At 51.6% G+C, this 27,999-nt stretch overlaps 1 protein-coding gene across 1 annotated transcript in view; it reads right to left on the bottom strand.

Moving 5' to 3' along the window:
* Positions 1-1,042: 1,042 nt before the first annotated feature.
* The window catches only part of CASZ1 (castor zinc finger 1), a 146,779-nt gene continuing 119,822 nt past the window's right edge, over positions 1,043-27,999 (bottom strand). Inside the window, exons 7-19 of the mRNA XM_087702568.1 lie at positions 27,267-27,439; positions 24,990-25,858; positions 22,673-22,814; positions 21,571-21,634; positions 19,116-19,279; positions 15,213-15,335; positions 14,430-14,756; positions 13,682-13,880; positions 12,960-13,131; positions 8,763-8,911; positions 7,400-7,634; positions 6,337-6,642; positions 1,043-4,309 (exon numbers count right to left, since the gene is read on the bottom strand). Of these exons, the coding sequence (XP_087558694.1) occupies positions 3,117-4,309; positions 6,337-6,642; positions 7,400-7,634; positions 8,763-8,911; positions 12,960-13,131; positions 13,682-13,880; positions 14,430-14,756; positions 15,213-15,335; positions 19,116-19,279; positions 21,571-21,634; positions 22,673-22,814; positions 24,990-25,858; positions 27,267-27,439 (4,116 nt within the window). The 3' untranslated portion in view covers positions 1,043-3,116. The remainder of the gene's footprint in view (positions 4,310-6,336; positions 6,643-7,399; positions 7,635-8,762; positions 8,912-12,959; positions 13,132-13,681; positions 13,881-14,429; positions 14,757-15,212; positions 15,336-19,115; positions 19,280-21,570; positions 21,635-22,672; positions 22,815-24,989; positions 25,859-27,266; positions 27,440-27,999) is intronic.

Genomic DNA, 27,999 nt, shown 5'->3' with positions numbered 1-27,999 from the left:
TTTTTTTAAAAGAGGAGCTTGAATGGCTGGGCTTTTATCTGGGCATCGCCCAATTGAGCCCCTGCTGCGGAGTCGCTCCGACTCGTGGTCCTCCCAGCCTTGAGCCTTTGGAGGAGGAAGGGAAGCCGTGTGACCGCCTGGCATTCGTGGTGCCCCTCTTGGATTCAACGGCCTTTGCCGAGAGGGGATCAGGCCGGAGTCTGGAGCCCTGCGGCCAGGCCAGGCCGAACTAGGAGACTTTTGGCGGGGTGCCCTTTCGTTAGGAACTCGGAATGGGAGAGGGGGTTGCCTTGCCCCCAAATGGTTCACGCCACCCTTTAAAATACAATCAATACTTGGTGCGTCGCCTTTACCAGCCACACCACAAATCTATCTGCTGTCAATGGAAGGGTGGGGGAGGACAACCTCATATGAGAAATCTCTTGGGTTTCTTTCAATGCCAAATGGGAACTCCTGAAATACTGAGGGTTTGGTCCATGAGCATGGATCAAAGGCATTCTCCCTTTTGCCTCTAGATCACAGGGTTCGAGGCAGGAGTAGCAGATGGACGGAGTTGAAAGGGACCTTGCAGGTCATCTAGTCCAACCCCCTGCCCAAGCAAGAGACCCTGTTCTTTGTAGATAAGCCAAAGGCCTTCGGTTTCTCCAGGCGGCTTCTCGACGGATCCTCAGCATGTGATCTGAACGGCTCCTTCTTGTTTTTAACAGATTAACAAGAGTTGGAAGGGATTTTAAAGGTCATCTAGTCCAACCCCCTCCTCCCCCGCTCAAACAGGGGACCTTACACAATTTCTGACAAATGGCAGCCCAATCTCTTTTTCTAGCTATAACTCTCCAATTCTCTCTCTCTCTATTATATATATATTATATTATATTATATTATATTATATTATATTATATTATATTATATTATATTATATTATATATATATATATATATATATATATATATATATATATATATATATATATATATATATATATATATATATATATATATATATATATATATATATATATATATATATATATATATATAGAGAGAGAATTGGAGAGTTATAGCTAGAAACTGGTTATATATATGAGTTATATATAATAACTTTTACAGAGGGGGGAATGCAACATGGCCATCATTTTCTGGGACACCTGAAATGGTTTTTGCGATCCTCTTTCCTTCCTCGCTAGCTTTACATTTAACAAAAGTTCCTGGATTACATTCTCACTCTTTGCACTGCGAAGCGACTTCTGGTTTTCCTTTCTTGGTTTGTTAGTTTGTTAGTTGTGTTTGAAGCCCAACAGCACAGAAACAAGACACAGGAAGGGGAAGGGTCATCGCCGACGCAAAAAAACTCGGCTGTCAAGTATCAGAAGCAAAAAGACCTCCGAGGATGTCTTCTGGAGGGGGGGGACGGGGTTGAGCAGGTTCCTCGGCTGGGATGTGCCTGGACTTTCCCTGGTGTTTCGGGAGCGGGATAGGGGGAGGCTGGAGCGCTTGGTCTCCCCAGTCTCAATTCTGGATTGGGAAAGACTTGGATTTCTGCCACCCACCCATCCCGGATGCGCCCAGAAGAGCGAGCCAGAGATTCCCCTGCCTTGGCTGAGGCCTTCAGGGGAAGACGCCGGGAGAGACCTGGGTCTCCTCCGGCTCCTCCTCCAGCAACGGAGCCAAGGTGGGGCTGAAGGGTCCTGGGTTTGAAAGACCTTCAAGCCCATCCGGGAGAGCCCATGGCCAGCTCTTCTCCCTTTCTGCAGACTGGCCCCTTGGCTCTCTCCCTACCCTCCAGAGGCTGGGGTGCCTCCTTTCCTTCAGTGTGCCCCCCCCCCCCGAGATCGACCAGAAGGGGACCCTCCAGTGCAGAGGTGCGTTGCTGCCAGTTTGCTTTACACACACGTGTGCTGCGCGCGCGGCTGACTACGTGCGCAGAAAAAGCAAAAGTTAGTAAGAAACTATTCCGGCAATGGCATCACCAAACGGAGAACCAATTCAGGGGCGTGGCCAGCCTGTGTCGTTGCTGGTTCAGGCGACCAAAGCCAAAATACTACAACCAGTTCGGCCCAATCGATGCAAACCGGTAGCAACCCACCTCTGCTCCAGTGAGGGAGAGGCTCACATTATAAAGCAGTTCCTTCTTCCTTAGAAAAATTAGTAACATTATTATTATTATTATTATTATCATTATTATTACGACTGATATTTCATTCTCAGCCTGGATCAATCCGTCTTGTCTTTTCCCCCACCTCTAGTTTTTTTTTTTTTGCTTTTCTTTAAAAAAAACAAAACAAAACCACAACTGATAATAAATACCCCTGTTCCAAGCATTCCCAGCTGCCTGAGACACCCGTTTCTCCCATTCATTTGATGCCGGAGAAAAGGGGAAGAAAGGAATAGGAATATAAGTGATACCGGAACCCACCCCGTCCCCTAATTTCCCCACCTCCCGCCCCCGGTGGCAAAAAGGACTCGGCTCGCAGCTTAGCAGAACCTAATCCAGCTTTGCCGCTATATATATATCTATATCTACATCTATAGATATATAGATATATCTATATTTTGTATGACTTAACGCTCTTCATCCCTACTCATATCCCCCGCCAGATGCTAGCTGCCTGCCCCCCCCCACCCCGTCTCCCTGAGAATGGGAGGAGTATTAGAGGACAAATGAACACACACCAGAGTCGAAGGGTTATAAAAACCGTCCCGCCTAAAGCGGGGTCGGAAGGGGCAGGGCGCTTCCTGCCACGGGGAGCACATCCATCCAGAAGCGGGAGGGTCAGTCCGTCTGCATCACGGGACCACCATGCTCTGCCTGCTGCCCCCCTGTAAACATGTGCACCCCAACAGATGGGTCCTCTGGCTGCCCCCTATCCTACCCCACCCTACCCCCAGGATGTTGCTGCCACTGCTGCTTCCTCTCCGTGTTGTGTGTGGTCCAAGAATCAGTGCTTCCCTCCGCCTCTCGCGCACCTTCTGGGATAGAGTCGGTTTTGCTGCTCGCTGGCCATTCTAGCATTCGTTCTTGCCTCTCCCCCTCAACATAGCAAGGTCCCCTGTCCATGCAGTTTTTTGCTTTCTCCGCTCGCCCAGACCAAACCCCCACCGCTGCTGTGTGGCTGCTCCTTAAGGGGCCGGGGCTGAGGCTGGCTCACTGGAAGGCGTGGAAGCGTCTCTGGGATCCGCGGTGGAGGAAACAGCCACCTCTAGTTCGCTAATGTCTTTCACAGGCAGGCCCTCCGCGTCAGGGAGCGACTCTTCCGAATCAGTGTTCAGATCCTCTTCCTCCTCTTCCTCATCTTCGTCGTCCTCCTCATCCTCCTCTTCATCATCATCATCATCGTTCATTTCTTCCTCCTCCTCGTCATCGTCGTCGTGGGAAGAGTCATCCTCTTCTTCCACGTTGCCACAGCTGGACAGGAAGTGCTTGCTGGCGGCAGGGGCCAGGGTCTCCCCCGGGGCGGAAGGGAGGCCACCCGTGCCCTCGGTGGGCTTCTGGCTGAGGTCCACGGAGTCGTTGAGCCCCACGCCCGCCGCGTTTTGCAGGAAGAAGAGGGAGCTCTTGGCGTCTGTGCTCAGGTTGAGGGAGCTGTCCAGGTTGACGGAAGCACTCTGGGCCTCGTACTCCATGGGGACGACCGGGAGTCCCTCGGGCCCTGGAGAGATGGCCGGCAGCTCTCCCCGCTCCTGCTTCTCGTGCTTGCGCTTGTGCGAGTCCATCTGTGACATGCCCACCACGGTGTGCTTGCACCCGGGATAGGTGCAGTGGAAGTGCGAGCACTTGAGTTTGTATTTGCACTCGGGCACTTCGCAGTCCACGCTGGAGCTGAATTGGCAGAAGCCGGCGGCGCTGATGACGTCCTGCTTGCCGTGGTGCTTGCGGTGGGCCGTCACTTTGGTGCTGTCGGTGCAGCGGAAGCCACAGCGCAGGCAGTGGAAGTGCGTGCTGTTGCCGGAAAACTGGCAGTCGGGGAAGTGGCAGCTGAGAGAGGACTTGAAGCGTTTGAAGTCGTCCAGCACCAGGTTGTCCACCCGGTCGTGGTGCTGGGCGTGCTTGTACATGTGGGTGCGGCCACAGAATTTGTACCCGCAGTTCTCCCGGGTGCAGTGGTAGTGCGTGACCTTGAGGGAGAACTGGCAGTTGGCATCTTTGCAGTCCTCGTACAGGTCGTACCGCCGGAAGCCCTCCAGCATCATCCCCTCGTCCAGCATCTTGCGCGAGGAGGGGGTCTTGCGGCGCTTGCCGAAGGGGGACATGTCCTCAATGATCCAGAAGCGCTTCTTGGCCCCCGCGGCGGTTGGCATGGTGATGGTGTTCCCTAAGGGAATAAAGGCAGAGTTTGGCATTGTGGGAGAGGACAACTCCCCCTTTTTCTTCCAGACCCTCCCCCATAATTAATCAAATGCATTTTGTTTTTGGCTAATATAGTGTGTTTGTTTTAATTGCCAGGTTGCGATAGAGGACAGTCAAGGTCAGTGATGGCGAACCTTTTTGGCACCCAGTGGCCAAACAACAACACACATGCATGTGTGCATTGGCCAGTTGGTCTTCAGGTTTCCAGCACACACATGCCAAAGACCCGAAGACCAGCTGGCCGGCGCATGCATGCCTCTTTTTGGGCCATTTTCTGGGACGTTTTCAGGATTTGGGGGGGGGGGAGGGGAATACTTGAAGCTCAGGCTTGACATGAAGGAGTCCTTGGTGCTCTCTGAGCATGCTTGTTTTCTTGCAGGCATTTTATGACCCTAAGTAGGTAACGTTCAGTGCTAACCAGTGACTAGCACTGATGATGTTACCTAGTTGGGTAACGAAACGCCTGCAAGAAAACAACCAAACTCAAAGAGCATTAAGGACCCCCTCATGTCAAGCCTGAGCTTCAAGTATTCTTCCTTCCTTCCTTCCTTCCTTCCTTCCTTCCTCCCTCCCTCCCTCCCTCCCTCCCTCCCCTCCTTGTCTTTGGTACTAGCATGATGTTGTTACCTAGTTGGGTAATGAAACGTCTGCAAGAAAACAAGCCAGCTTAGAGAGCAATAAGGACCGCTCATCTCAACCCTGAGCTACAAATATTTTTATTTAACTTTATTTTTTTAAACTTTATTTATATGCCGACCTTTTCCCTGAGGGGACTCAGGGCAGCTCACAATCCAATATTCTCCTTCATCAGAATGGAAATCGTCCTGAGACCTGGATGGCCCCGACTCCCTTTAACCTTTTGCAAGGTTTTGAAAAGCTGCCTCCTACTCCATCCCACTCGCCCACCCTGGGGGTTGGCTAGGAGGATCTGCGAATGACCACCTGTACAGGTAGGCGTTGAATGGCCTTCGGGGGAATTTTGTTTTTATTACATTTTGCAATTTACTTTTTTAGGATTTCGTTGTGGTAGAAGCCACGTTCCTCTGCCGAGGACTGTTCAAACTAGCATGTTCCCACCGGAGAGCGCCTTTAACGTAATACGCAAGATTATCTTCCTCTTATTGGGAGCGTTTACACAGTCCGGGGTGGGCTGCTGGGGGTTCGCCCAGGTTCGCCCGATCCTCTCGCTAGGTTACTGCCCGTTTCGGCAAATCCCCCCCCCCGCACCCCTGCCTGCTTTGCCCACCCCACCCTGCCCCACCCGTACCACCCCACCCCACCCCTCCCGTACAAGGACTCTCCACGCAGCCCGTTCATCATGCCAGGTAAATGTGGGGCTTGCGCGGAAGTTCTGGGTCTACTGGAGGTTCCGGACGTCCCGACACGAGCCTCCGGAGCCCAGGGGAAGCAGTTTTTCCCCTCCCGGAGACTCAAGGGAAGCCTCCTCAAGGATCCTGGGGAGGGTGAACCCCACCCTCCGCCATAGTGCAGGAGGCCGACTAGGCCACACCCACCATGGCCACGCCCACCCAGCAACAGGGCAGTGAACCCGTTGCTGGAATTTTTTGGGGCCCACCCCTGGTTACGCTCCCCAGGCCTTGCTCTAATTTTGATCCGAATTCATCTCAAGATAAGGAGAATGAAAGAGGTTTTTCCCATCGTGCTTCTGTCGCTTCTAAAGTCCACGTATGGGAACCGTTCTGACCTCGCGGCCGTTTATCATCTAACGCCGGGAGAGGAAAAGGCCTGGAGTTTGAGGCGAGGGCTGGGGACGTCCAAAGGGAAAAAATGCCCTTGTTAGATGACTGGGCGTCAGCTGGGTCCAGCCTGGCGGTGCCAGGAAGCCAGGACTGGTCCAGAAGACAGCCGAAAGGCCCCTGCCAGTCTGGAAGTGCGCAGACAGGCTGGTCGTTTTCGGAGCCCCGTGGCTTATCGGCGGCTGGGGGGGGGGGATGTTGGAGTAGTGTTACGAGAAAGCGGAGATCGAATTACCTGCTGCATCCTGCACTAGCGGGACGTCGCTTTTGACTGGGCTGGCCAGGATGGGCGCGAGCCCTGTCGAGCTGGCGGTGGGCAAGGCAATGCCCCTGCTGGATCCCAGGGTGGCACTTAGCAGAGAGTATGAGACACACGATGGGGAGAAGAGGTAGGGCAGGGAGGGGAGGGGAGATCTGAGCAGGGCTTGTGAGAAAGAAGGAGGCAGAGATGGTGGTGGTGGTGGAGGAGGAGGTGCATTGTGGCTAACATCGTCACCAGCAGCGGCAGGAGGAGGAGGAGGAGGAAGAGCAGCCAGGCAGCCTGGAGAAATGTGGAAAGAAAGAAAAAAAAAATAGCAGGAAAAGAAAAACAAAACAACCACCAGAAGAAGAAAAAAAAAGGAGACAGAACCAAAAATAAGATTCCCCGAGAAGTGTTAAGCCACACGATGAAAAATGGAGGACACATTCACAGGTACGACGACAGAACCAGAGGAGAAGATGGAAAGGGGTGATGAGCAGCAGCAGCAGCAGAAGGAGGGGGTCTCCACGAGGGCATCCGGACCACCCCAACCGGGGCAGGCGGGCAGCAGGTCTGCCAGGGAGATGAGGGGTGTGTGTTTGTGTGTGAATGGTCAAACGGAAGTCAGGGAAGGACCAGCTGCTTCTTGGGCCTGGCTCGTCCGGGGAGGCCCACGGCATTCCCTGGGTGGGGTGGAGGGATGCTGACGGACACTCCGGCCGCCTCCCAGCCGATCAGGCCCTTCAACTCTGGACCGTAGGCCTCTTTTGCAAGGGATTCATTGGAAGTGACCGTTAATCAATGCAATGGGGAACTTCAGTCAAAGACATTGACTTCCTGTCCCTGGCAGCGTCTTCAGCTTTCCAGAGCCCTCAGAGGCACCGTTGACCCGCTAAGCTCTTCCACAAATCCCACATTGAGAGAGTCCACGTGGGAAGCCACTCGGAGCCCTCCACGTTTGAAAAAAAAAAAAAGACGACCGGCTGACCCAGAGGGCACAGCCTCTCACAGAGTCCCAGGCCGGAGCTGGGCGTGTGTGGGTGGTTAGGACACTCACCCACTGAGGTGCTCTCGTTGCCCACCGGGGTGCTGGAGCAGCTGCGGTCCATGTTCGACGACTCCGAGGAGACGGCGCCGGGGCTGCATCCCGCGTAATCCAGGTACTCCTCCCCCTCGGGGTCCATCAGGCTGGGGGCTCCCTGAAAGGAGGCAGGATTCCCTGATGAAGCCGGGCTGGGGGCCAGGCTGCTCACTTGTGGGTGGCTGTCACTCCTAGCAGGGTGGCCCACCACCTGCAGCAAGACAACGGAGGGGGCAGGGGTGACTTTGGGGGAAGCCTGGCTGCTTTCTGCCCCTCTTCCTGAAAGCAAAGGTCAGGGGGGGGCACAGTTGCCTGGGACTGCAGGTATCCTCCCCCAGCCCCCTAGTTAGGTGGATCCTAACTAGAGATGAAATCCAGCAGGTTCTTCCTGGTTCTGGAGAACCGGCCGAGGAAATTTTGAGTAGTTCGGAGAACCGGCAAATTCCACCTCGGCCCCTCGTGTCGGCTGCCCTCCAGAAGCCACTTCAGATGGTTTTTTGGGGTGGGGGGAGGGATTTCACCCCAGAGCGGGGTGGGAATGGAGATTTTGCACCATCCTTCCCCTGCCACCAAGCCACGCCTGCAGAACTGGTAGTAAAAAAATTTGAATTTCACCACTGATCCTAACCTCCTGCCCTGCATAGTCTGTGTGTGTGTGTGTGTGTGTGTGTTTGTCTGTGTCATAGAAGACACAACACCTTACACTGCAAAACAGCCCTTTCCATGCAGGAAGGAAGCCGAGGACGCGGTGGCAATCCTGAGCTTTAGCCCGAAGCCCGAGAGCTGCGTTGCGCTGCTGAAATTTGGGGTGGGTGGTGTGCGTGTTTTTGCCCCTCCGTAGGCCTGTGAGAAACCGCTGAGGAATTGTGACTGTGAACATCCCACAAGGGAAAAATCAGTAAGCGCACTGGGGTTGGGCGGGTGGTAATCCCATTAAGCCGCATTTAATTTCTTGAGCTCTAATTGAATTTTTTCTCGTTAAAACACGAAACTCATGTTTGGGTCCAGGGGTGGGAAATTTTGGGGAGGGACACTTCGGCCCCTCGTGTCCGCTGCCCTCCGGAAGCCACTTCAGATGGGGGTTTTTTTTGGGGGGGGGGATTTCACTGCTTTGTGGGAAGCTGCTCCTGTCCACCCCATCCCCTCGACGCGGGTCAGGATGCGTAGAGAGCAATTTGGGGGGTAGCTGCTGGTGGGGGGCAGGGGGGAAGCTGGAGATGGATGCCACACACAGACACCCACAGCTGAGGTTTTCCTGCTTCCCGCCTTCCCAACTGCTGTCCCTGAAAACAGTGAAGCCGTAAAGGGGGGGGGGGAAGCGATCCTCCAGGGGAGTCACCTGAGTGGGAACGCGGTCGAAGTTCTTCCCCAGCATCCTTCTCATGTGCTTCCTGGCGTGGGACGTCATCTGGTGCTTCAGCAAAAAGGAGAACTGGCAGCCCTCGCGGATGCAATGGAAGTGGCTGTTGACCTGGTTGTATTTGCAGCCTGGAAGGGAAGGTAAAAAGAGTCGCACATCCACGCAAACCGGCAACCAACTGTACTTGGAGTCAGCAGCACATGCGCCCCAGGGACGGGCCAGACGCCGCTCTTGGTCCGAGCCCAGGAGGATAAGAGCTCCGGAGCAGCTCCCCATAGATGATCAAGAAAGGGAGGCTCTCTCTTAGCAGGGCCTCTGACCCATAGCGATGGGGGCAGAGATGGTATTCAGCAGGTTTTGACCAGTTCTGGAGAACCAGTAGCGGAAATTTTGAGTAGTTCGGAGAAGCGACAAAGGCCACCTCTGGCTGGCCCCGCCCTCATCTATTCTCTGTCTCCTGAGTCCTAGTTGATCAGGAGGAAATGGGGATTTCGCAATAAGTTTCCCCTGGAGTGGGGAGGGAATGGGGAGTTTGCAGTATCCTTCCCCTGGAGTGGGGTGGGAACCTCCCCTCCCCACAAGTGGAACAAGCAAGGAAGATAGACGGGATCCAGCCCTAGATTAGGCCCAGGCTGAGCAACTGCCCCCCCCCCAGCCCCCGAAGCTGCCTGTCTCCTTTGCAGAGGATGTTGCGAAGGTCGACAGGGGGGACCAAGAGGGACATTTCTGAGATAACCCAAATGACTTACTGAACGACGTAAGTCAAAGCCGCCTGCACTTAATTTATTAATTGGCAGGTTGAACAAATTAAAACTGATCAGTTTTTAAAGGGCTTAATTGGAAAGCCGTTTTAAATTTATGAAAATTACCGATGCCAGGGGCCGTCTTAAAAGTGGCATCCCTTGTTTTCCCACATGTGAGAGAGAGAGAGAGACAGAGAGACAGAGAGACACACAGAGAGAGACAGAGAAACACACAGAGAGAGACAGAGAGACAGAGAGAGGGAGACAGAGAAAGGGAGACAGACAGGGAGGGAGAGGAGAGAGAGAGAGGGAGAGAGGAGAGGGAGAGAGAGAGGGGGAGGCCCACTTGGATGCTGCCTGCTATAACTTTTATTTAATTATTTCCAGAGATTTATTAGTTGCCTTATAGCAAATACTCTCTCAGCATGACATACAATGAAAACACAAATAAAATCCAAAATCCATATACATCTCGTCAGAAGCGGCATAATAAAGCCATCAATTAAAAAGCAGCGGAGGTTAAAAAACAGGCACCAGCCGTCCGTGTCCTCCCCGCCCCCCCTCTTCCCGCCCCAAGGCAAGCTCTGAAGCCCACCTCAAAGCCAGAGCTGCGCTGAAATGTAACCTAGACAATGTGGTGGTTTTCCACCCCCCACCCCCCTTATAGATGGACTCGGATGTATTTGAGGGGCAATGGAGTGAATTAATTGATGCAGAAGCCACGGGCTCTTTGACCGATCTCATGCCACGCTCTACCGTAAGTCTGTTTACAAGCCAGCCTGCAAACCGAGCTTTGCCACTAGAAGGGCATTGCCCAGTTGGCATTTCTGGAGATCCTCTCCTTCTCCCCCCCCTCCCTGCACACAATGCTGCCTCCCTCTTAACCCTTCCCCCTCCCCTATCCTTCCTGCTCTGCTGGGGGTTCGTCCGAGATGACTGGCGGCAGACTGGGGCAACCGAGTGTCGGGTATCATCGGCTGGTTTTGCGTGGCCTGGCGATGTGCCAGATGGCAGCCAACCCTCAAGCCTCTTGGCGTTCCTGAGCCGACAGCCAGGGAAGGGGCAGCCCAGGGCTTTGTTGCCTGTTGCCCCGGTTACAGCTGTGCCTTGCTATCTATCACCCCGGGGCTAAATGCTTGACGGATGACAAAATGGAGCCTACGGAGATACTCAGTCACTTGGTTTGGTTTTTCTCCAGAACGGAAGAAGCTTCTTGGATGAGAAGCGAAACGTTTTCAAAGAAAAAAAACAAACCATGTCGAATTGCTTTTTGGAAATGCAAGACGGAGTAGCTCTTCCCCACCCCCCTCTCCTGGCCTTCTTGAATCTTCTTTCGTGCGTACCCCTTGCCCCATTCACAGCCTTGAGTGGGGTTCGGGAGGGGGCAAGGGTGCCAGGCACGCAAAGGGCACCCATCCTTCTTGTATCCAGGCTCGCCAGGGCTGACATGCGGCCCCTTTACCACAGAGACGTCACCTGGGGAGATAAGCATCCAGTATCCAGAGGTGGCGGGATAAAGGAAGATTTTGAGGAACCGTCTGAGCGTCTCCTGGATGAGCCGTCTCCTTTTCTCTTGCAGCGGGGGGGCGAGGGGGGAGTCATGACTAAAACCTACCCCACCCCGGGTTTCTGCAGCTGAAACTGAGCAGCCAAGGGGGGAAGTGCCCTTCTGCAGACCCACAAGCAGCTGTAGCCCTAGGGAGGCTGAACTCTTGAGGAATGGCTGGGGAAGGCCAAGCCAGGCCAGGCTGCTCCCACGCCAGCTCTTTGGCCTCTGCCAATCTATCCGGGCACTGCCACCGGGGCTCCCTTACTTTAACTGCTGGAGGAACTGGAGCGGAGAGCAAAGGGGGGGAGAGGCTGGCCCCACCTTTATTACTGGCAAATGCAGCTGCCAGCCACACCCGCTTGCCTCCGTGTAACTTTGGGCCCTTTGATCTGCCGTAGCTTCGCCAGGGAGTTGGCATCAGAAAAGGCAGGGCCGCAACTCGCTGCCAGCACAAGCTCACGGCTAAAGGCAGGGCCATCTGGGGGAATACTGGGACGATATTCCTATTCTGGGATGTCCCAGGTGAGCCTTGCCATGAAAACACGGGCACAAAAGGACGCAAAGGGTGGCAGAGCAGTCTCCAACTGTTTGTTTTGATTCTTGATGAATGTGTTTTATTCTCCTTATGTACACTGAGAGTCTCTGCAACAAAGACAAATTCCTTGTGTGTCCTATTCTCTTTTATTCTATTCTAATCTTAATTCTATTTTACTCTATTCTACTCTACCCTACTCTATTCTATTCTTCTATTTCTGTTCTATTCTGTTCTATTCTATTCTTACTCTATTCTATATTCTTAATTCTATTCTATTCTTTCCTATTCCTCTATTTCTAATTCTATTCTATTCCTCTATTTCTGTTCTATTCTGTTCTATTCTTATTCTTTTCTTATTCTATTCTATATTCTTAATTCTATTCTATTCTTTCCTATTCCTCTATTTCTATTTTTAATTCTATTCTATTCCTCTATTTCTATTCTATTCTTATTCTATTCTATTTTCCTAATTCTATTCTTTTCTATATTCTTAATTCTATTCTATTCTTTCCTATTCCTCTATTTCTAATTCTATTCTATTCCTCTATTTCTGTTCTATTCTGTTCTATTCTTATTCTTTTCTTATTCTATTCTATATTCTTAATTCTATTCTATTCTTTCCTATTCCTCTATTTCTATTTTTAATTCTATTCTATTCCTCTATTTCTATTCTATTCTTATTCTATTCTATTTTCCTAATTCTATTCTTTTCTATATTCTTAATTCTATTCTATTCTTTCCTATTCCTCTATTTCTATTCTATTCTTATTCTATTTTCTTAATTCTATTCTTTTCTATATTCTTAATTCTATTCTATTCCTCTATTTCTATTCTATTCTAGTCTATTCTATTCTTGTATTCTCCTATTCTATTCCTATTCCATATTCTATTCTGTTCTGTTCTATTCTAATTTTCTTAATTCTATTCTACTCTACTCTATTCTATTCCTCTATTTCTATTCTATTCTATTCCTCTATTTCTATTCTCTTCTTATCCTATTCTATTTTCTTAATTCTATTCTATTCTATATTCTTAATTCTATTATATTCTATTCCTGTTTGCCCCCCTCAGGAACTGACGGCCAGCAGGGTCCAAGAAGCGGTTTGTGCTCACTACAGGAGAAGGAAGGACTGCCTCGTTGGGCATCACAACCCTGGATTTCAATATTTGACCTCCAGCTGCTTATCGGGGAAGGAGGAGCCATTGATTAAAGGGACAAATTCAAATGAATAAAACGGCAAGTTGAAAAAAAAAACATGGTTTGTCTGCTTAACCTCCCCGGAAGGAAAGGGAGCGAGTGAGCAAGGGATGGCTCGTCGGTGTGTCCCCCCACCGTCCCATCCGCTTACCCAGCCTGCCGCATTCTTCCCGCTTGGTGAAGTACTTGAAACCATTGGCGGCTCTCCGCTCAGCCTTCTCGTGTTTCTTCACGTGCCAGGGCAGCTTGGTGGTGATGTTGGTCACGAAGAAGCAGCCGGGGCGAAGGCAGTGGTAATGCCCCCGCATGCGGAACTCACAGTGCTGCAGGCAGGAGAGGAGGGAGGGTCAGTTTCGTGAGAATAGTCACCCCCCCCCCCCAATCTCCAGGCCAAAGGTAAAGGTAAAGGTTCTCCTTGCGCATATGTGCTAGTCGTTCCTGACTCTAGGGGGCACTGCTCATCTCCGTTGCAAAGCCAAAGAGCCAGCGCTGTCTGAAGACGTCTCCATGGTCATGTGGCTGGCATGACTCAACGCCCAAAGGCGCACAGAACGCTGTTACCTTCCCACCAAAGGTGGTTCCTATTTTTCTACTTGCATTTTTTACGTGCTTTCGAACTGCAGAAGCTGGGACAAGTCACGGGAGCTCACTCGGTAACGCGGCGCTAGGGATTTGAACCGCCGAACGGCCGAACTTTCTGATCGACAAGCTCAGTGTCTTTAGCCACTGAGCCACCCTTTGAACAGTTGCTAGAACTGTTATAAGTTGAGGACTATCTCTACCTGGTGGAGACCAGCCTTTTCTAATTTCCTATGGGGTCTTCCTGCATCCCAGCCACCCCCCCCTCCCATTCTCTCCTTCCGTCGGACTTACCTGGTTTGGGCAGAGACACTGCAGGGAGTAATAAGCGAATTGATCACGCACATTCACCAGGTTGTTGTTGGGGTTGATGTGGTCGAGGCAGTGGGACTCAGCCTTCCCCGAGGTCTTGCACACGTACTTGCAGTTCCCAAAGAGACAGTGGAAGTGGAATTTGTTGGCATACTTGCAGTCCGTGGCCAGGCAAGGATCGCTGGAGGAGAGATCCAAAATGAGCCCTTTTGGCTAACGGGGATGGGGGTCTGGCCTTTTGGCCACCGCCCCCTCCAGCAGCCGAATCGGAGGAGGAAGAGAAGGAGGTGTGGGAGTCAGGGTCAGCCTCAAGGCAACCTGAGAGCTCCGAGGGGGGAGAGGGAATGGAATTGGCAGAGAGAGCGTGAGAGAGAGACAGAGGCGGAGCCTGGCCATCCGTCCATCAGCCCTCAGATGAAGAGTCAACAGCCCCCAGGTCTGGAAGTGGCCGATGAGGAAGAGAAACAGCTGGGTCCAGTGCCTGATGCGTGGATGCATAGAAGGCATAGGAGAGGAGAGCAGTGAAAATCTATAGGCCGGTCCTTGGGATGGAAGAGCCACTGCTGCTAGCAAAGCCCCACCCTAGCTCTGCAGATGCATACAAGGCATAGGAGAGGAGAGCAGTGAAAATCTATAGGCCGGTCCTTGGGATTGAAGAGCCACCTCTGCTAGAAGACCTGCCTTGGTCCCCCCCTTGACCCCACACCACCCGTCCAAAAGAGCCACTCACTTCTCTTGGAACTGCAGGAAGCCCGGCTTGACCTGGGGCTTGGCATTCTCCAGGGAAGTGGTGGCTATCGGGGACGTGGCCAGCCCGGGCCCCGAGACGGGCAGCTGAGACATGGTGGAAGCCAGCTGTTTCCAGGCCAGGAGCGTGGGAGCGGACGGCACACTAGCCGGGCAGGCGGCAGGGCCCTCTGCGGCTGAGGCGGTGGCCAGAATGGCGGACGCGGCGGATGGAGAGGAAGGCGGGATGGAGGTCTTGCTCTCAGCCGGAGTCGGGAAGGCGTGTTCCGAGGTTCCCTTCGCGGCGCCTCCCTCTGTTCGGAAGTGGAAGCTACGGAGAGGGATGAGGAGAGAGAGCGTGGGATCCATCAGCCACAAATGCTGACAGCTAGAGCAGCTCATTCAGTCGCCCCATTTAGGCATCGCTTGGTGGTCTCCTGCTCGTTTTTGAACAGGGGCTCTTAGCGTTGGTTTCTGGCAAATTCCTAAGACTGATTCTGGGCAGCGTCACAAACTTTTTAAAAATGTCATTATGACATACAGGGTGACATTCAACTGAGGGTCTCTCACCTTCCCCTCCCACTTAAGGGGCTACCCAAAACTCCTGGGGCGGGAGCCCAGTTCATATGTATCTCTGAAAGTGGGCAAAGTGTGGGTGATCCAAATCTCCAGGGTATCTCTTGGTGAGGGCAAAGCTCTGGGGTTTTGGCTTGAAAACTCCCAGACTCAAGGATCTCCACACACACGCACACGCGCACACACACACCAGCCGATGCCCGGGACTTACTTGGCATGCTTCACAGCTCCATCCACGGTGCTGAAAAGAGCGCCACACTCTTCCACCACACAGTGGAAATGCACCTTGTGCAGGAAGTCGCACTGGGCATCGCAGAAATCTTTGGTGCCAAACCTGCCAAAGGAGGAGGAGGAAGAAGAGAGGAAGCTTGAAACTGCACGGGCATCTTACTACATGAGTCAAAAAGAGGGTTGTGTAAACATCTAGAGACCCCTCGCAGCCTGGACATAAATTGTTTCAACTTCTACCCTCAAAACGACGCTATAGGACACGGCATACCAGAACAACTAGACACAAGGACAGTTTTTTTCCCTGAATGCCATCACTTTGCTAAACAAATAATTCCCTCAACACTGTCAAACTATTCACTAAAGCTGCATTACTATTCTTCTCATCCTTACTAGTACCTATCTCTTCCCACTTATGGTCATATCCACGTTGCTTGTATCATTATACAATTTATATGGTTTTATTTGTTTCCTAGTACAATCTAATTGCTTATATGGTATCCTATGACTATCACTAAGTATTATATCCTATGATTCTTGATGAATATGTATGTATGTATGTATGTATGTATGTATGTATGTATGTATGTATGTATGTACGTACACTGAGAGCCTATGCACCAAATACAAATTCCTTGTGTGTCCAATCACACTTGGCCAATAAAAGAATTCTATTCTGTTCTATTCTATTCTATTTGTCATTCCATTTCAAATTTTCTATTCTATTCTAATCTAATCTAATCTATTCATCATTCCATTCCATTCCATATTTTCTATTCTATTCTATATTCTATTCTATTTTATTCTATTCTGAATTCTATTCTATTCTATATTCTATTCTGATCTGAATTCTATTCTATTTTATGTATTCTGAATTCTATATTCTATACTATTTTATTCTATTCTGAATTCTACTCTATTCTAATCTCTATTCTATTCTATTCTGCATTCTATTCTATCCCATCCCAACCCACTCCATTCTGTATTCTATCCTATCCTATCCCTATTCTATTCTACTCTACTTTATTCTGTTCTAATCTGAATTCCATTCCATTCTATTGTGCATTCTATTCTATTCTATCCCAACCCAAGCCACTCCATTCCCTATTCTATTCTATCCTATCCCTATCCTATCCTACTCTATTCTGTTCTAATCTGAATTCCATTCCATTCTATTCTGTATTCTATTCTAGCGTCTGCCTCATTGGCCCAGAGTTCCCCTCCTCTCCATTTTAAAGACCGCTTCCAATTCCCACCCCAGCCTCATTCTGCAAGCGGCAGGAAATTTTCATTCCCGGCTCAGCTTTGAATGGGGAGACAAGGACGCCCCTTCCTTGGGCTGAAGCATAATGGCCCAGCTGATCGGGCAGATAACTGTGGGACAAAGAGGGGGAGGGGAGGCCTGCTGGACAAGGAAGAAGCCGGGCTATAATTTCCTAGGAGGGTCAATCTTTTAATTAACTGTTTGGCTTTGAATCGGCTGAATTTAAATACATTTACATACTGGAAAAACACAGATGAAGGTGTCCTTTCTACTGAAAGAAAGCGACACAACTCGTGTGTGTGTGTGTGTGTGTGTGTGTGTGTGTATGTGTAATATATATATATATATATATGGAAAAAATAGAATAGCAGAGTTGGAAGGGACTTTAGAGGTCTTCTAGTCCAACCCCCTGCTTAGGCAGGAAACCCTATACTACTTCAGACAAATGGATGTCCAACATCTTCTTAAAAACTTCCAGTGTTGGAGCATTCACAACTTCTGGAGGCAACTTCTGTTCCACTGATTAATAGTTCTCACTGTCAGGAAATTTCTCCTTAGTTCCAAGTTGCTTCCACTCCTTGATTAGTTTCCATTCATTGCTTCTTGTCCTCTGCCCTCAGGTGCCTTGGAGAATAGTTTGACTCCCTCTTCTTTGGGGCAGCCCCTGAGATATTGGAAGACTGCTATCATGTCTCCCCTAGACCTTCTTTTCATTAATCTAGACATACCCAGTTCCTGCTACTGTTCTTCATACGTTTTAGCCTCCAATGCCAATTTCCCGACAGTGAGAACTATTAATCAGTGGAAAAACTTGCCTCCAGAAGTTGCAAATGCCCTAACACTGGAAGTCTTTAAGAAGATGTTGGATAGCCATTTGTTTGAAATGGTATAGGGTTTCCTGCCTAGGCAGGGGGTTGGACTAGAAGACCTCCAAGGTCCCTTCCAACTCTGCTACTGTATTGTATAAGAGGATTGTTGTGTCGCACAGAAAAGTCACACGCAACTTCACAGGCCCTCCAGGGCTTTTCAGGAAAAACCGAATCTCTTTTCAAAGACGGGAAAGACTCCAGGAGGGGAAAGGAAATGTAATACATGGGGCTCCCTGGCTGGTGATTCTTAACTCGGGTGTTTTTTAAAAGAATTGAGGTACAAACAGTGGTGGGTCACAAAGGAACCTTCTTGATTTCTGCTTCTGCAGTATAACCCACGAGAAAAGAAGAACTTAAGAGACCGGACAAACATTGGTCTGAAATGATATAGGGTTTCCTGCCTGAGCAGCGGGCTGGACTAGAAGACCTCCAAGGTCCCTTCCAACTCTGTTATTCTATATTCCAGTGAGGGCTAAACTTTTTGTCGCCGCATGCCAAAATAATGCAATGCATATGTGACACCCACCCACGTGCCCTGCACCCTGCTCATACGTGTGTGACCCCTTGGGCTTCTCCCCACCCCGCACGCATGCGAGCGCGACCACCACCCCACGCCCCATTTTGAGCCTAGTAGGCCTCCCTGCAGCATCCTGGGAGGAAAAATGGGCCTCGGGCGGAGGGCATGCCACTCACACACTGTGCACTGTTTTGGGCCTAGTAGGCCTCCCTGAAGCCTCCTGGGAGAAAAAAAAGGCCTCAGGGGCGGGAGGGGGGGGGTGCGGGCATGCCACACATACCCTGTGCCCCATTTTGGGCCTAGTAGGCCTCTTGGGAGCAAAAAAGGCCTCAGGGGCGGGGGGACGGGCATGCCACACACACACCGTGCCCCGTTTTGGGCCTTGTAGGCCTCCCTGAAGCCTCCTGCGAGCAAAAATAGACCTCGGGGCAGCGGGCATGCCACACACACACACCGTGCCCCATTTTGGGCCTAGTAAGCTTCCCTGCAGCCTCCTGGGAGCAAAATCAGGCCACCCCTGCTCACTGCCCTCCGTGCATGGGCATGACCCCTGTGCATGTGTGCACGGCCCCTGCGCCTATGCGCGCATCTCCCACATGCGCCCCACCCCCACGCATGGGCAGCAGAGATCTGAAAATCAGCTGGCCGGTGGGAGGCGCATGCACAATGGATCTGAGCTGGGGCGACGGCTCGCGTGCCCACAGAGAGGGCTTTGCATGCCACCTGTGGCCTGCGTGCCATAGGTTTGCCATCGTGGCTATATTCTATGAACTCAGGGAAAGGAGCAGGGAACACTCCATGAGATGCACTTGATGGTGCTTCAATTTCTTTCGGAGTGCCCAATAAATCCCTCTGGCTCTTTCAGGCCAGCTCTGGATTTCCCAACGGAGAGAACTAGTAGATTGGACTTCTAGCTTTTAGTCATGCTGGGCTCCTGTTTCACGCGCCTATTTTTATTGCAAAACGTCTTTACGGAAGTCGAGACAGGGTTAAATTCCATTAACGGGCAGAATAGCTCAAGTCCTGCATGGGAAGTGATGATGCTTGAAATACTGGAATCTAACCAGAGCCCTGGCACTGTGCCCTCCGTGCTGCTTCGGTGCCCAACGCAAGAACCGCCTCGAGCAGCCACAGAAGGGCAGGGATGGTTCCTTGCAGCCCGGCCCCCAGGCGTTCGGTGGGGCAGCACTGGCCTCCCAGCAGCCTTTTGACCCATTGCCCTCTTCCTGCCCTCACCTGCGCAGGTACATCTTCCAGGGCTCCGCCAGCTTCTCCTGAACGAGAGCCTTCACTGTCTTGCCCAGGTACTGGGTGGCATCTCCTGCGGCTGCCAGGGGCCCACCATCACTCTCCCCTTTCAGGCCGAGTAGGTTCCCCAGGTTCGGGTTATTCTGTGACATCTGTGGGCAGAAAAAGGATCTTGGCATTAAGAGTGAAAGCCCAGAATTTCCTGAGTGGATCTCTGTTACCTTCCCACCGAAGTGGTGCCTATTTATCTACTCGTGCTTGCAAGCTTTTGAATGGCTACTTTGGCAGGAGCTGAGCTGAGGACAGGAGCTCATCCCGTCGCGTGGCACTTGAGTCTCGAACCTGGGCTGCCAGCTTTCCAGCTGACAAGCCCGATCCTCCATCACACTCTCCCGGAGCAGTTCGAAGCAAGCTGCTGAACGCCCATCATCCCCAGCAAGCTTGGCTTATGAGGTGGTTTGGTCTGAATGAATTCCTCTCCTGGTGGGGTGGGGCATTCCCCTTCTCTGTTTGTCTATCTGTCTGTCTGTCTGTCTGTCTGTCTGTCTCTCTCTCTCTGACGGAGCATTTGCTGCTCCTTTGATGGAAGGACAAGACCCCTTGCTATCATATGAGCCCTGGTGGTGGAGAGGTCAGAATGCCGCATTGCAGACTAACTCTGCCGACCGCCAATGGTTCAATTCCGACCGTCTCCAGGTCGACTCAGCCTTCCATCTTTCCGAGGTCGGTCAAATGAGGAATCTAGATTGTTGGGGGGGGGGGCAGTACACTGACTTTGTAAGCCGCTTAGAGAGGGCTGTAAAGCACAGTGAAGCGGGATGTAAGTCTAAGGGCTATTGCTATCTTCCTTCCTTCCTTCCTTCCTGTTAGAATGGGGTATTGCAGGCTGACTCTGCCCACAGCCAGGAGTTCAATCCCGACTGTCTCAAGGTCAACTCAGCCTTCCATCCTTCTGAGGTTGGTCAAATGAGGGATCTAGATTGTTTGGGGGGCAGTATGCTGACTCTCTAAGCCGCTTACTGAGTGCTAGAAAGCATGGTGAAGCAGTATGTGTCTAAAGGCTATTTCTTTTTTAAAAAAAAATAATTTTAAATTAAATGTGCTATTTCTATCACTTGCGCTAAGGTGGTTAATGCTAGCCTTAAAATGAGAAACCTGGGGGGGGGGGGGGAATGGACGCAGCTCCAAGCCAAGTTACAGAGTCATTCTGGGAACTTTCTCAGCCCTGCCTGGATGGCAGATTCAGAGCAAAGCCTCCAAAGGAAACCCCCCCCCCCCAACTTTGGCTTTGAGGAGAAGCCGTTCTCCAAGTGGACCTTGGCTATGTAAGGCAAGACAAACACTCTTAGCCAAAATTGTATTTAACATTTACAGAAGGAAGGAGGGGGAGAGAAAAAAAACATCAGAGACGGATGCATAATTTAAATAATGGTCTTCGTAAAAGGGCCCAGTGCATTTTTTTTTTTTAAAAAAGCAAAAGACTTTCAAGAGAAGTCTGCCTAGCTCCAAATTTTGGTGTGCCTTTTTTTTCCACCTTCTTCTTTTCCATTCTCGGAAAAACAAAGGAAAAAGAAGACTCCTCCACCCCTTCGAAACTTTTAAATGTAAATGACACAGCGCTCGTAAAGCAAAAAAAGTGGCTGGCTCCGAAATTGAAGGGAAAAAAAAAAGCAAGCCCAAACTCAGAGTTCTCCTTCTTCCATGGGGTGGGGGTGGTGGAGAGAGAGAGACACACACACACAGAGAGAGACAGACAGAGACAGAGAGGGAGACAAAGAGAGACAGAGACACAGAGAGAGACACACAAAGAGAGACAGACACAGACAGAGAGAGGGAAGGAGAGACAGAGAGAAAAAGGCAGCAAGAGGGAGAAAGTGATAGAAAGAGAGAGAGACAGAGCGGGAGACAGAGAGAGACAGAGACACACAGAAAGAAAGAGGCAGAGAGAGGCAGAGAGGAAGAGAGAGGGAGAAAGAGATAGAAAAAGAGAGAGACAGACACAGAGAGATGGAGAGAGAGACAGAGAGAGGGAGAAAGAGATAGAAAGAGAGAGAGACAGAGAGGGAGAAAGGGAGAAAGAGAAAAAGAGAAAGAAAGAGAGAGACAGAGGGAGAAAGAAGAGAAAGAGAGAGACAGAGAGGGAGGAAGATAGAAAGAGAAAGAGAGCGAGAGACACACACACACACACACACACACAGAGGGAGAGTGTGTGTCAGGGGCTGCAATATATTTCTTCAGCCAGTTCATTAAATTAATTCGTAAGCAGTGGCTCTGAAATTATACCCGATGAAAAATGGTCTCAAAATTTAAATGGTACAAACTCATCTTATTAGAGGCAAAACATTAAAAAACAAACGCGTTCTCCCCCTCTCTGGCTTTAATTTCTCTGGGTGGGTGGGGGAGTGGGGGGGGGAATGAAAGGCTCTTGATGGATGGCTCTTACCTTATTCATAAGCGAGGATAAAAGAGATGAATTTGCCGAGACTGTGTGGCCATTTGATTCATTACTGGAACACACAAACCAACAGGGTTTAGTTAAGATGTGCAATGGGGAGAGGCAATTAATTCTCCTTTCCAATTGGCAACCCCTTTCCCCGCCTTCCACCTGATGCGTACGAAGGACTAGGAGGCAAGGAAGCCCACCCGGCAAGGAAAAGGCCCTGAGGAAGTCAGGGAGGTCCCCGAGGCTTTCTTCTCCCCCTCTTCTCCAGGGATACAGCCCTCCCTCCCTCCCAGGGGATGAGGGAGACCGACCCAATGGCCCACCGGAAGCACCCCAACCTCCCCTTCTAAACCTGATCCCAGATGGGAGCCTTCTCCTCTCCACTGTGTTGGAAGAGGAGGCCAACGGCTCAGAAGATAGAGAAGGAAGTTGGCTGGGAAGGCTGGCTTATAGCCAGGGGTGGGATTCAGCCGGTTCGGACTAGTTTGGACAAACTGGTTCGCTCCGACAATGAAGTGGGCCCACCCATCCATCCCTGTGCTTTATTCACCTACATCTTCTCAGCTGAGTCGCCGCTCTGCCACGCCTCAGCTGTTTTCCTCCCCAGTGGTAATGAGGAAGGTACTTTTTCTCAAAACTGTGTGCAGCGCGCGCAAACGCCGAACCGGTTGTTAAACTGGTAGGATCCCACCACCGCTTATAGCTCAACCACGATGGTCACCTCTGACTGGGAGGTCAAACGGGCAGGGAGGGCTAAGACACACCAGGGCCACCGAAAAGCTTTAATCTCCTTGGAGTGGGAGGTATCTCCACTCGCACAGACTTCCAGACATCTGTGTCTTCTGCAGCTCAAAGGAGAGGCAACTGGTGTCCATTTTTTTAAAAACTTTTGTATTATGTGTTTCTTTTCATTGTTGTACGCCGCCCTGAGTCCTTGGGAGAAGGGCGGCATATCAATCTCAATCTCAATCTCTCAATCTCCAGGTGTCTTGGGCCCAGCTGAGTTGGCCAATGGCAAGGGGGGGGGGGGGTTGGGTGGGGGGAGGTGTCCTCAAATTGGGTTGTTTGTTCTCCTCTGTGCTAGAGGCCCACCCTTTCTTACCCAGGATCTTTCATTCTAAGGTCCAAGCTGTGCTCCTGCAAGGAGTCCTGGGCTGCGGTGGGTCCCGAGCCAGGATTCTCAGCCACCTCGGACTTCATTTGTGTTGGGTTGAACCGTCCAGGTGTTATGGGCTGCCCGTTTCCTGCACGCGGGAAAGAAGATAAGTGGGGAGAGACAGACAGAGAGACAGAGAGAGAGACACACACAGAGGCAGAGAGAAACACACAGAGACAGAGAGAGACAGAGAGAGAGACAGAGAGACACATACACATACAGAGAGAGACACACACAAACACACAGATAGAGACAGAGAGAGACAGAGAAAGACACACACAGACACACAAAGAGAAAGAGACATACACACAGAGACAGAGACACAGAGAGTGAGAGAGATAGAGACAGAGGGAGACAGAGGGAGACAGACAGACAGACACACAAACACAGAGAGATACACAGAGAGAGAAAGAGACATACACACACAGACAGAGACACAGAGAGAGAGAGAGACACATACACACACAGAGACCCAGAGAGAGAGAGAGAGACAGAGGGAGACAGGAAGAGAGAGAGAGAGAGAGAGACAGAGAACACAATGTGTCACTAAATAAAATCATGGAAATCAACCCACAAATAACGTTAAGAAATAATGCATCGGTTTACAATCACACACACACAACAACCCTTCCCCCCCCCCCCGCCCACCACCCGGGCCGTGTGGGGAAGAGAGAGAGGCCAGGTTGGCTGGTCAGCATTTATTGCCGGGCTGACGTGATGGGGTCTGACGTCCATCCTTGGTGTGGAAATTCTTCAAGTGATAATTATTGCAAAAATTATGTCAAAGTTGTCCAGGCTGTGGGCTCTTTAAAGGGAGACGGACGGAAGGAGCGTAGGGGGAGATCTGATGCTCTGTGCAAGCTGTCATAACTCATTTGTGGGGCTGCCTCTTCAACGTTTATTAAAGATGCCGTTAATGTTGAGGCAATGTGGCAGGTCTGGACTGCTAGTCAAGACCCCTTCCCGTTCCCCAGCCTCCATGTTGCCTTGGTGACTGGCACCGGTCTCTCCACTGAGCATGCCCAGAAGGAACGTCTGCCATGTCAGCTCGATCGAAAATGACACCCAATCCCATTGGTTCCAACCCGCCTGACACCCCCCACCTCGGCCCCGAAACGCAGGGTCTCGACCGAGCGGCCTCCCACCAGCGCCTCCTCGGCCTTCCTCCTTCTTCCCAAACCGCTGACTCTTGTTAGGCAGAGCGGGGTCCCCAAAAGGAATCCGAGACCACCCCCCCCCCCCACGAACCTCCTGAAGCGAAGGCAAGGCCCTGCGTGCGGGGAAGGCTTAAACCAGGACAGGGAAAAGTTGCTGACGTGAACGTGTCAGCTGAGCTTTTGGCCACTACGCTGACTAAAATATTAATTTGCCCAGAGGCACTTCGGCTGATGGGGAACTGCTCCACAGACAGCAAGTGGCTTTTTATTAAAAAATAAAAATAAAATAAAGGGGGAGGGGGAGAGAAATAGATCTATCAATGACCACTCTCCTTATTAAGGAAGATTTCCCTTACCTCCCTTCCTGGCTTTAAAAAATAATAATAATAATAATGTGAAGAATAAAAGACTTCTTGGGAAATTTCCCCGAAAATAAGACCTCCCTGGATAATAAGCCCAATCGGGCTTTTGAGCGAATGCGCTAAAATAAGTCCTCCCCTAAAAGATTTAACCGCATGCGCAGCCAGTCCCCACCCTTTCCTGGGGGGGGGGACATGTCCCATGCGCCCCACATGCACCTGCCATCCATGCGGAACGGCGTTGTGGAGCTACTAGCTACTGCGCCCCTTCTCTTAGTGGCGGCCGCAAAAAGAGCGGCAGGCCCAGTGACGCTAAGGCTGGTAAGAGTTTTCCAGAAACAGAGACAGAACATCCGGCCCTCTCTGGGTCAGCTGATCCACGGGCCAAGGTTAAGCCGCCTCCTGCATCTCAAAAATAATAAGACCTCCCTGAAAATACGGCCAAGCGCTTATTTCAGGAGTCAAAAGAAAATAAGACCCTTCTTATTTTCGGGGAAACACGGAATCTGTTTTTCCTCCCATGCCACGAGACTTAGTCCGAGCTAGATTTGAAAAGAGGGGAAATAATTCCCGATTCCAGTCTGGTGGAAGCTCTACTTGTGAGTTACCCAAAACCTGGATCTTCAGATCTTGGCTTAATGGAAAGTAATCCCTCCTTCTCTCCATGGGAGATGATCTGCCAGGCCTCCCCTTTGGAATTTAGCCCTATGAACTGGTCCAAGGAAGAGAGCCTGCCGGGGGACTCACCTGCCTCCACCGATACGGAGGATTTCAGAGCCGCTGCCGCTAACCGAGCCATCATGGGCGAAATCAACCCTTTGCTGGCCGAGATCTTCTCCATGATGGAGGCCACTGGGGTCGGCGAAGAGGTGGCCGCCCCCTCGCCAGAACCCGAGAGGGCCGGCGAAGGCGAACTGGCTGAAGATGCCGGATTGGTACTCGCCGTGCCGGCGGCTAGCAAGCTGCTTGAGCTGGTGGACAGCTGGGCCGAGACCCGGCCGGGGAGCATGGGGAAGTAAGAGCCTGCCGTTCCTGGAAGCGCCGCGTTGGGCAGGGCCAGGGCCAAAGGGATATTGCTTGGGAGGGTTTGAGAGAGCAGGGCGGGCATTTTGGAAGCCGAGGGCATATTGCCGGCGGGTTTGCTGGCAGCTTGCGAGGCGGCCAGCTCGGCGGCTGAGGTGGAGGGGGTGCCCGGCACGATCAAGGAGATGGAAGACTGCTGACTGGTGGGAGAGGCACTCAGGCTGGAGTTCTTGGAGCTCATGGCGGAGAAGTCGATCAGGTCGTCGTTGCTGGACTCCTCCTGCTCGTTCTCCTTGGCACCCATCAGCGAGGCGGGCAAGCCCAGCATGCCCGAGCTGCGGATGTGCCGGCGCTCGTGTTTGCGCTTGTGCGAGGTCATCTGGCTGGTGGAGGTGAAGGTGAAGCCGCAGCCGGGCCGGATGCAGTGGAAGTGGTTGGTGGCCTTGCTGTAGACGCAGCCCTCGTACTTGCACTCCTCGTACTTGTAGAACTTCTTGAACCCGTCCTTGGCGTAGGCGTCGTCCTTGATGTGGTAGCTCTTGTGCTTCTCGATGTCGCACTTGTTCTTGAAGGTGAAGGTGCAACCGGGCCGCCTGCGAGAGAGAAAGGGATGGGTCAGGCCCAGGAAGAGCCCTGTCACTCACCTTGCCCCATGGGACGGTGAAGTCCCCCTGAAGTGGCCGATCCTTGGAGCTACGGACCAGGCAGCTGAGCGTGTCCTGCCTTCGTGTCTTGGCATGGCAGGATTTCAGACAGAAATTCGCTAGAACTGGGGTTCCCAACCCCTGGGGTGTGGTCCACTACCGGGCTGTGAGCTGTTCAGAACCAAAGCAGCAAGTGTGTGTCTGTGTACCGCCCGTGTGCGTGCCCCTTGCCCACGCAGCAAGCATCTGTGTGAATGCTCCATTTGTGCGAGCGGCGGCGAGGATTACTTGCTACTCACACAAGTGGAGCTGTGCATGTGCACACTTGCCTGCCACTCGCATGGAACCGTTCCCTACCCCGCCCCGGCCCTGCGCTGGCCCGCAAAGTCAGAAAGTTCAGCGAACTCTGCGCTAGAGGTTAAACTGAGAACTGAAAGCAAGGCAGGAAGTCAACCACATGAACCTCTTCAGAGACAAGGGGAAAATCCACGCAAGGCCATCTTGCGATCTTTGCTGAAACAATGGCTTTCATGGGAGAGAAGATCTGGACTTGACCTCTTGGGCCCCACTTCTAAAACCTGTGGGCTCCAACCTCCAGCATTAATGCACGGATACATTTATCGGACTCCGAGAGCTGCCCCGTTCAGCAAGCAAGACACATCAGAGCCACGGATTCCAAAAGGCCCGGACTGTTGTTCAAGGACAAAGAAAATTTGGACACCGGTCTTCCTCAGATATTGGCCTAGACCAACCCCCCAATTCGTGGACCGGCATCAGTCCGCAGCATGCCAGAAAGCGCTCCACGCGAACAAGCAAAGTCCCATCCAGGGGATGCAGGCAGTGGGTGAAACCATGCCTCCTCCGGTGCGTGGGAAAACCTCTCTCCACAAAATGGGTCCCTGGTGTCCCAAAGGTTGTGGGCCGCTGATCACGTGGACCAGTGGTTCCTAATGCCCCACCTAAGCATCTTTAAAATCCTGACCCCCCCTCCCCCCCACCCATGACATACAATTCTTACTTTACTCTAAAAGTGGACTCTACTCACGTGGAGGAAGCCTAGAAGGCCATTAATTTGGTTTAAACAAGGTTCAATTTGCCCCCATTAAAAATCAAATCCCTCCCCCCGTGGGGCATAGGCCCCACCTTGGGGACCACTGACCTAGACTGATCACCATGAATGTCCTTTCCCCAATGCAGCCCAGTGAAGCCAAGACCCTGTCAACCCCGTCAAATGCCTTCTTTCCTTGGTCCTAACCGATGCTGGGCAGGGGCCTCGCGCGGAGAAAAACTGTACAGAAGGTAAGGGATGCCCACCTACCCAGTGAGAACCTTTTTTTCCTCTTGCCCCCGTGCCCACCTGCAGTGGAAGTGGGTGGTCTTCTGCCCGTAGAACTGGCAGTCCACCGTGCCGCAGTCTTCTGTGGCCCGGAACCGCTGGAAGCCATCATTGATCAGCTGCGTGTTCTTCTTGTGGAAGTTTTCGTGGGTCATCACGTCGGAGGTGCTGGTGTACACCTTGTTGCAGCCCACCTGTGGGAGGGAGGGGAATTGCGGCAACTAGTCAGAAAGTTGCAGAGTTGTGAGTTGTTGTTTTTTTAAAATAAAGCCAGGTTCTCCAAGTGTGACAGTTACTAGAACCTCTGACATTTCACTTCTTACCAGAGGGGGGAAAAAGAAACAGAGGAAGGAAGGAAAGCAAAAGAGAGGGGACCAAAGGATTGGTGTCAGAATGGGAAGGGACCTTGGAGGACTTCTAGTCCAACCGCCTACTCAAAGTAGACCATTTCAGACAAATGGCTATTGAATCTCTTCTCAAAAGGGATGGAACAACTTCTGGAGGCAACTCGTTCGGCTGATTAATTGTCCTCACTGTCAGGAAATTTCTCCTTAGTTCTAGGTTGCTTCTCTCCCTGATTAGGGGGGGGGGTCCCTTGCAGAAAAGACCCCCTTCCCACCTCTGCTAATGGTGCAGCCTGTGAGCTCTGGGTCCACAGGAAAAAAAGGAAGGGGGAGTGGGAGGAAGGGAGAGAGGGGGGGGGGAGAGAAAGAGAGACGAAGGAAGGGAAGGGGAAAGAGAGAGGGAGGAGGTG

This window comes from Thamnophis sirtalis, unplaced genomic scaffold (genome assembly GCF_051295495.1).
Source record: "Thamnophis sirtalis isolate CommonGarterSnake01/CBP01778 unplaced genomic scaffold, rThaSir2_p1.2 scaffold_15, whole genome shotgun sequence".
In the NCBI taxonomy this organism is placed as follows: domain Eukaryota; kingdom Metazoa; phylum Chordata; class Lepidosauria; order Squamata; family Natricidae; genus Thamnophis; species Thamnophis sirtalis.
This window is presented reverse-complemented; position numbering and strand designations above follow the sequence as displayed.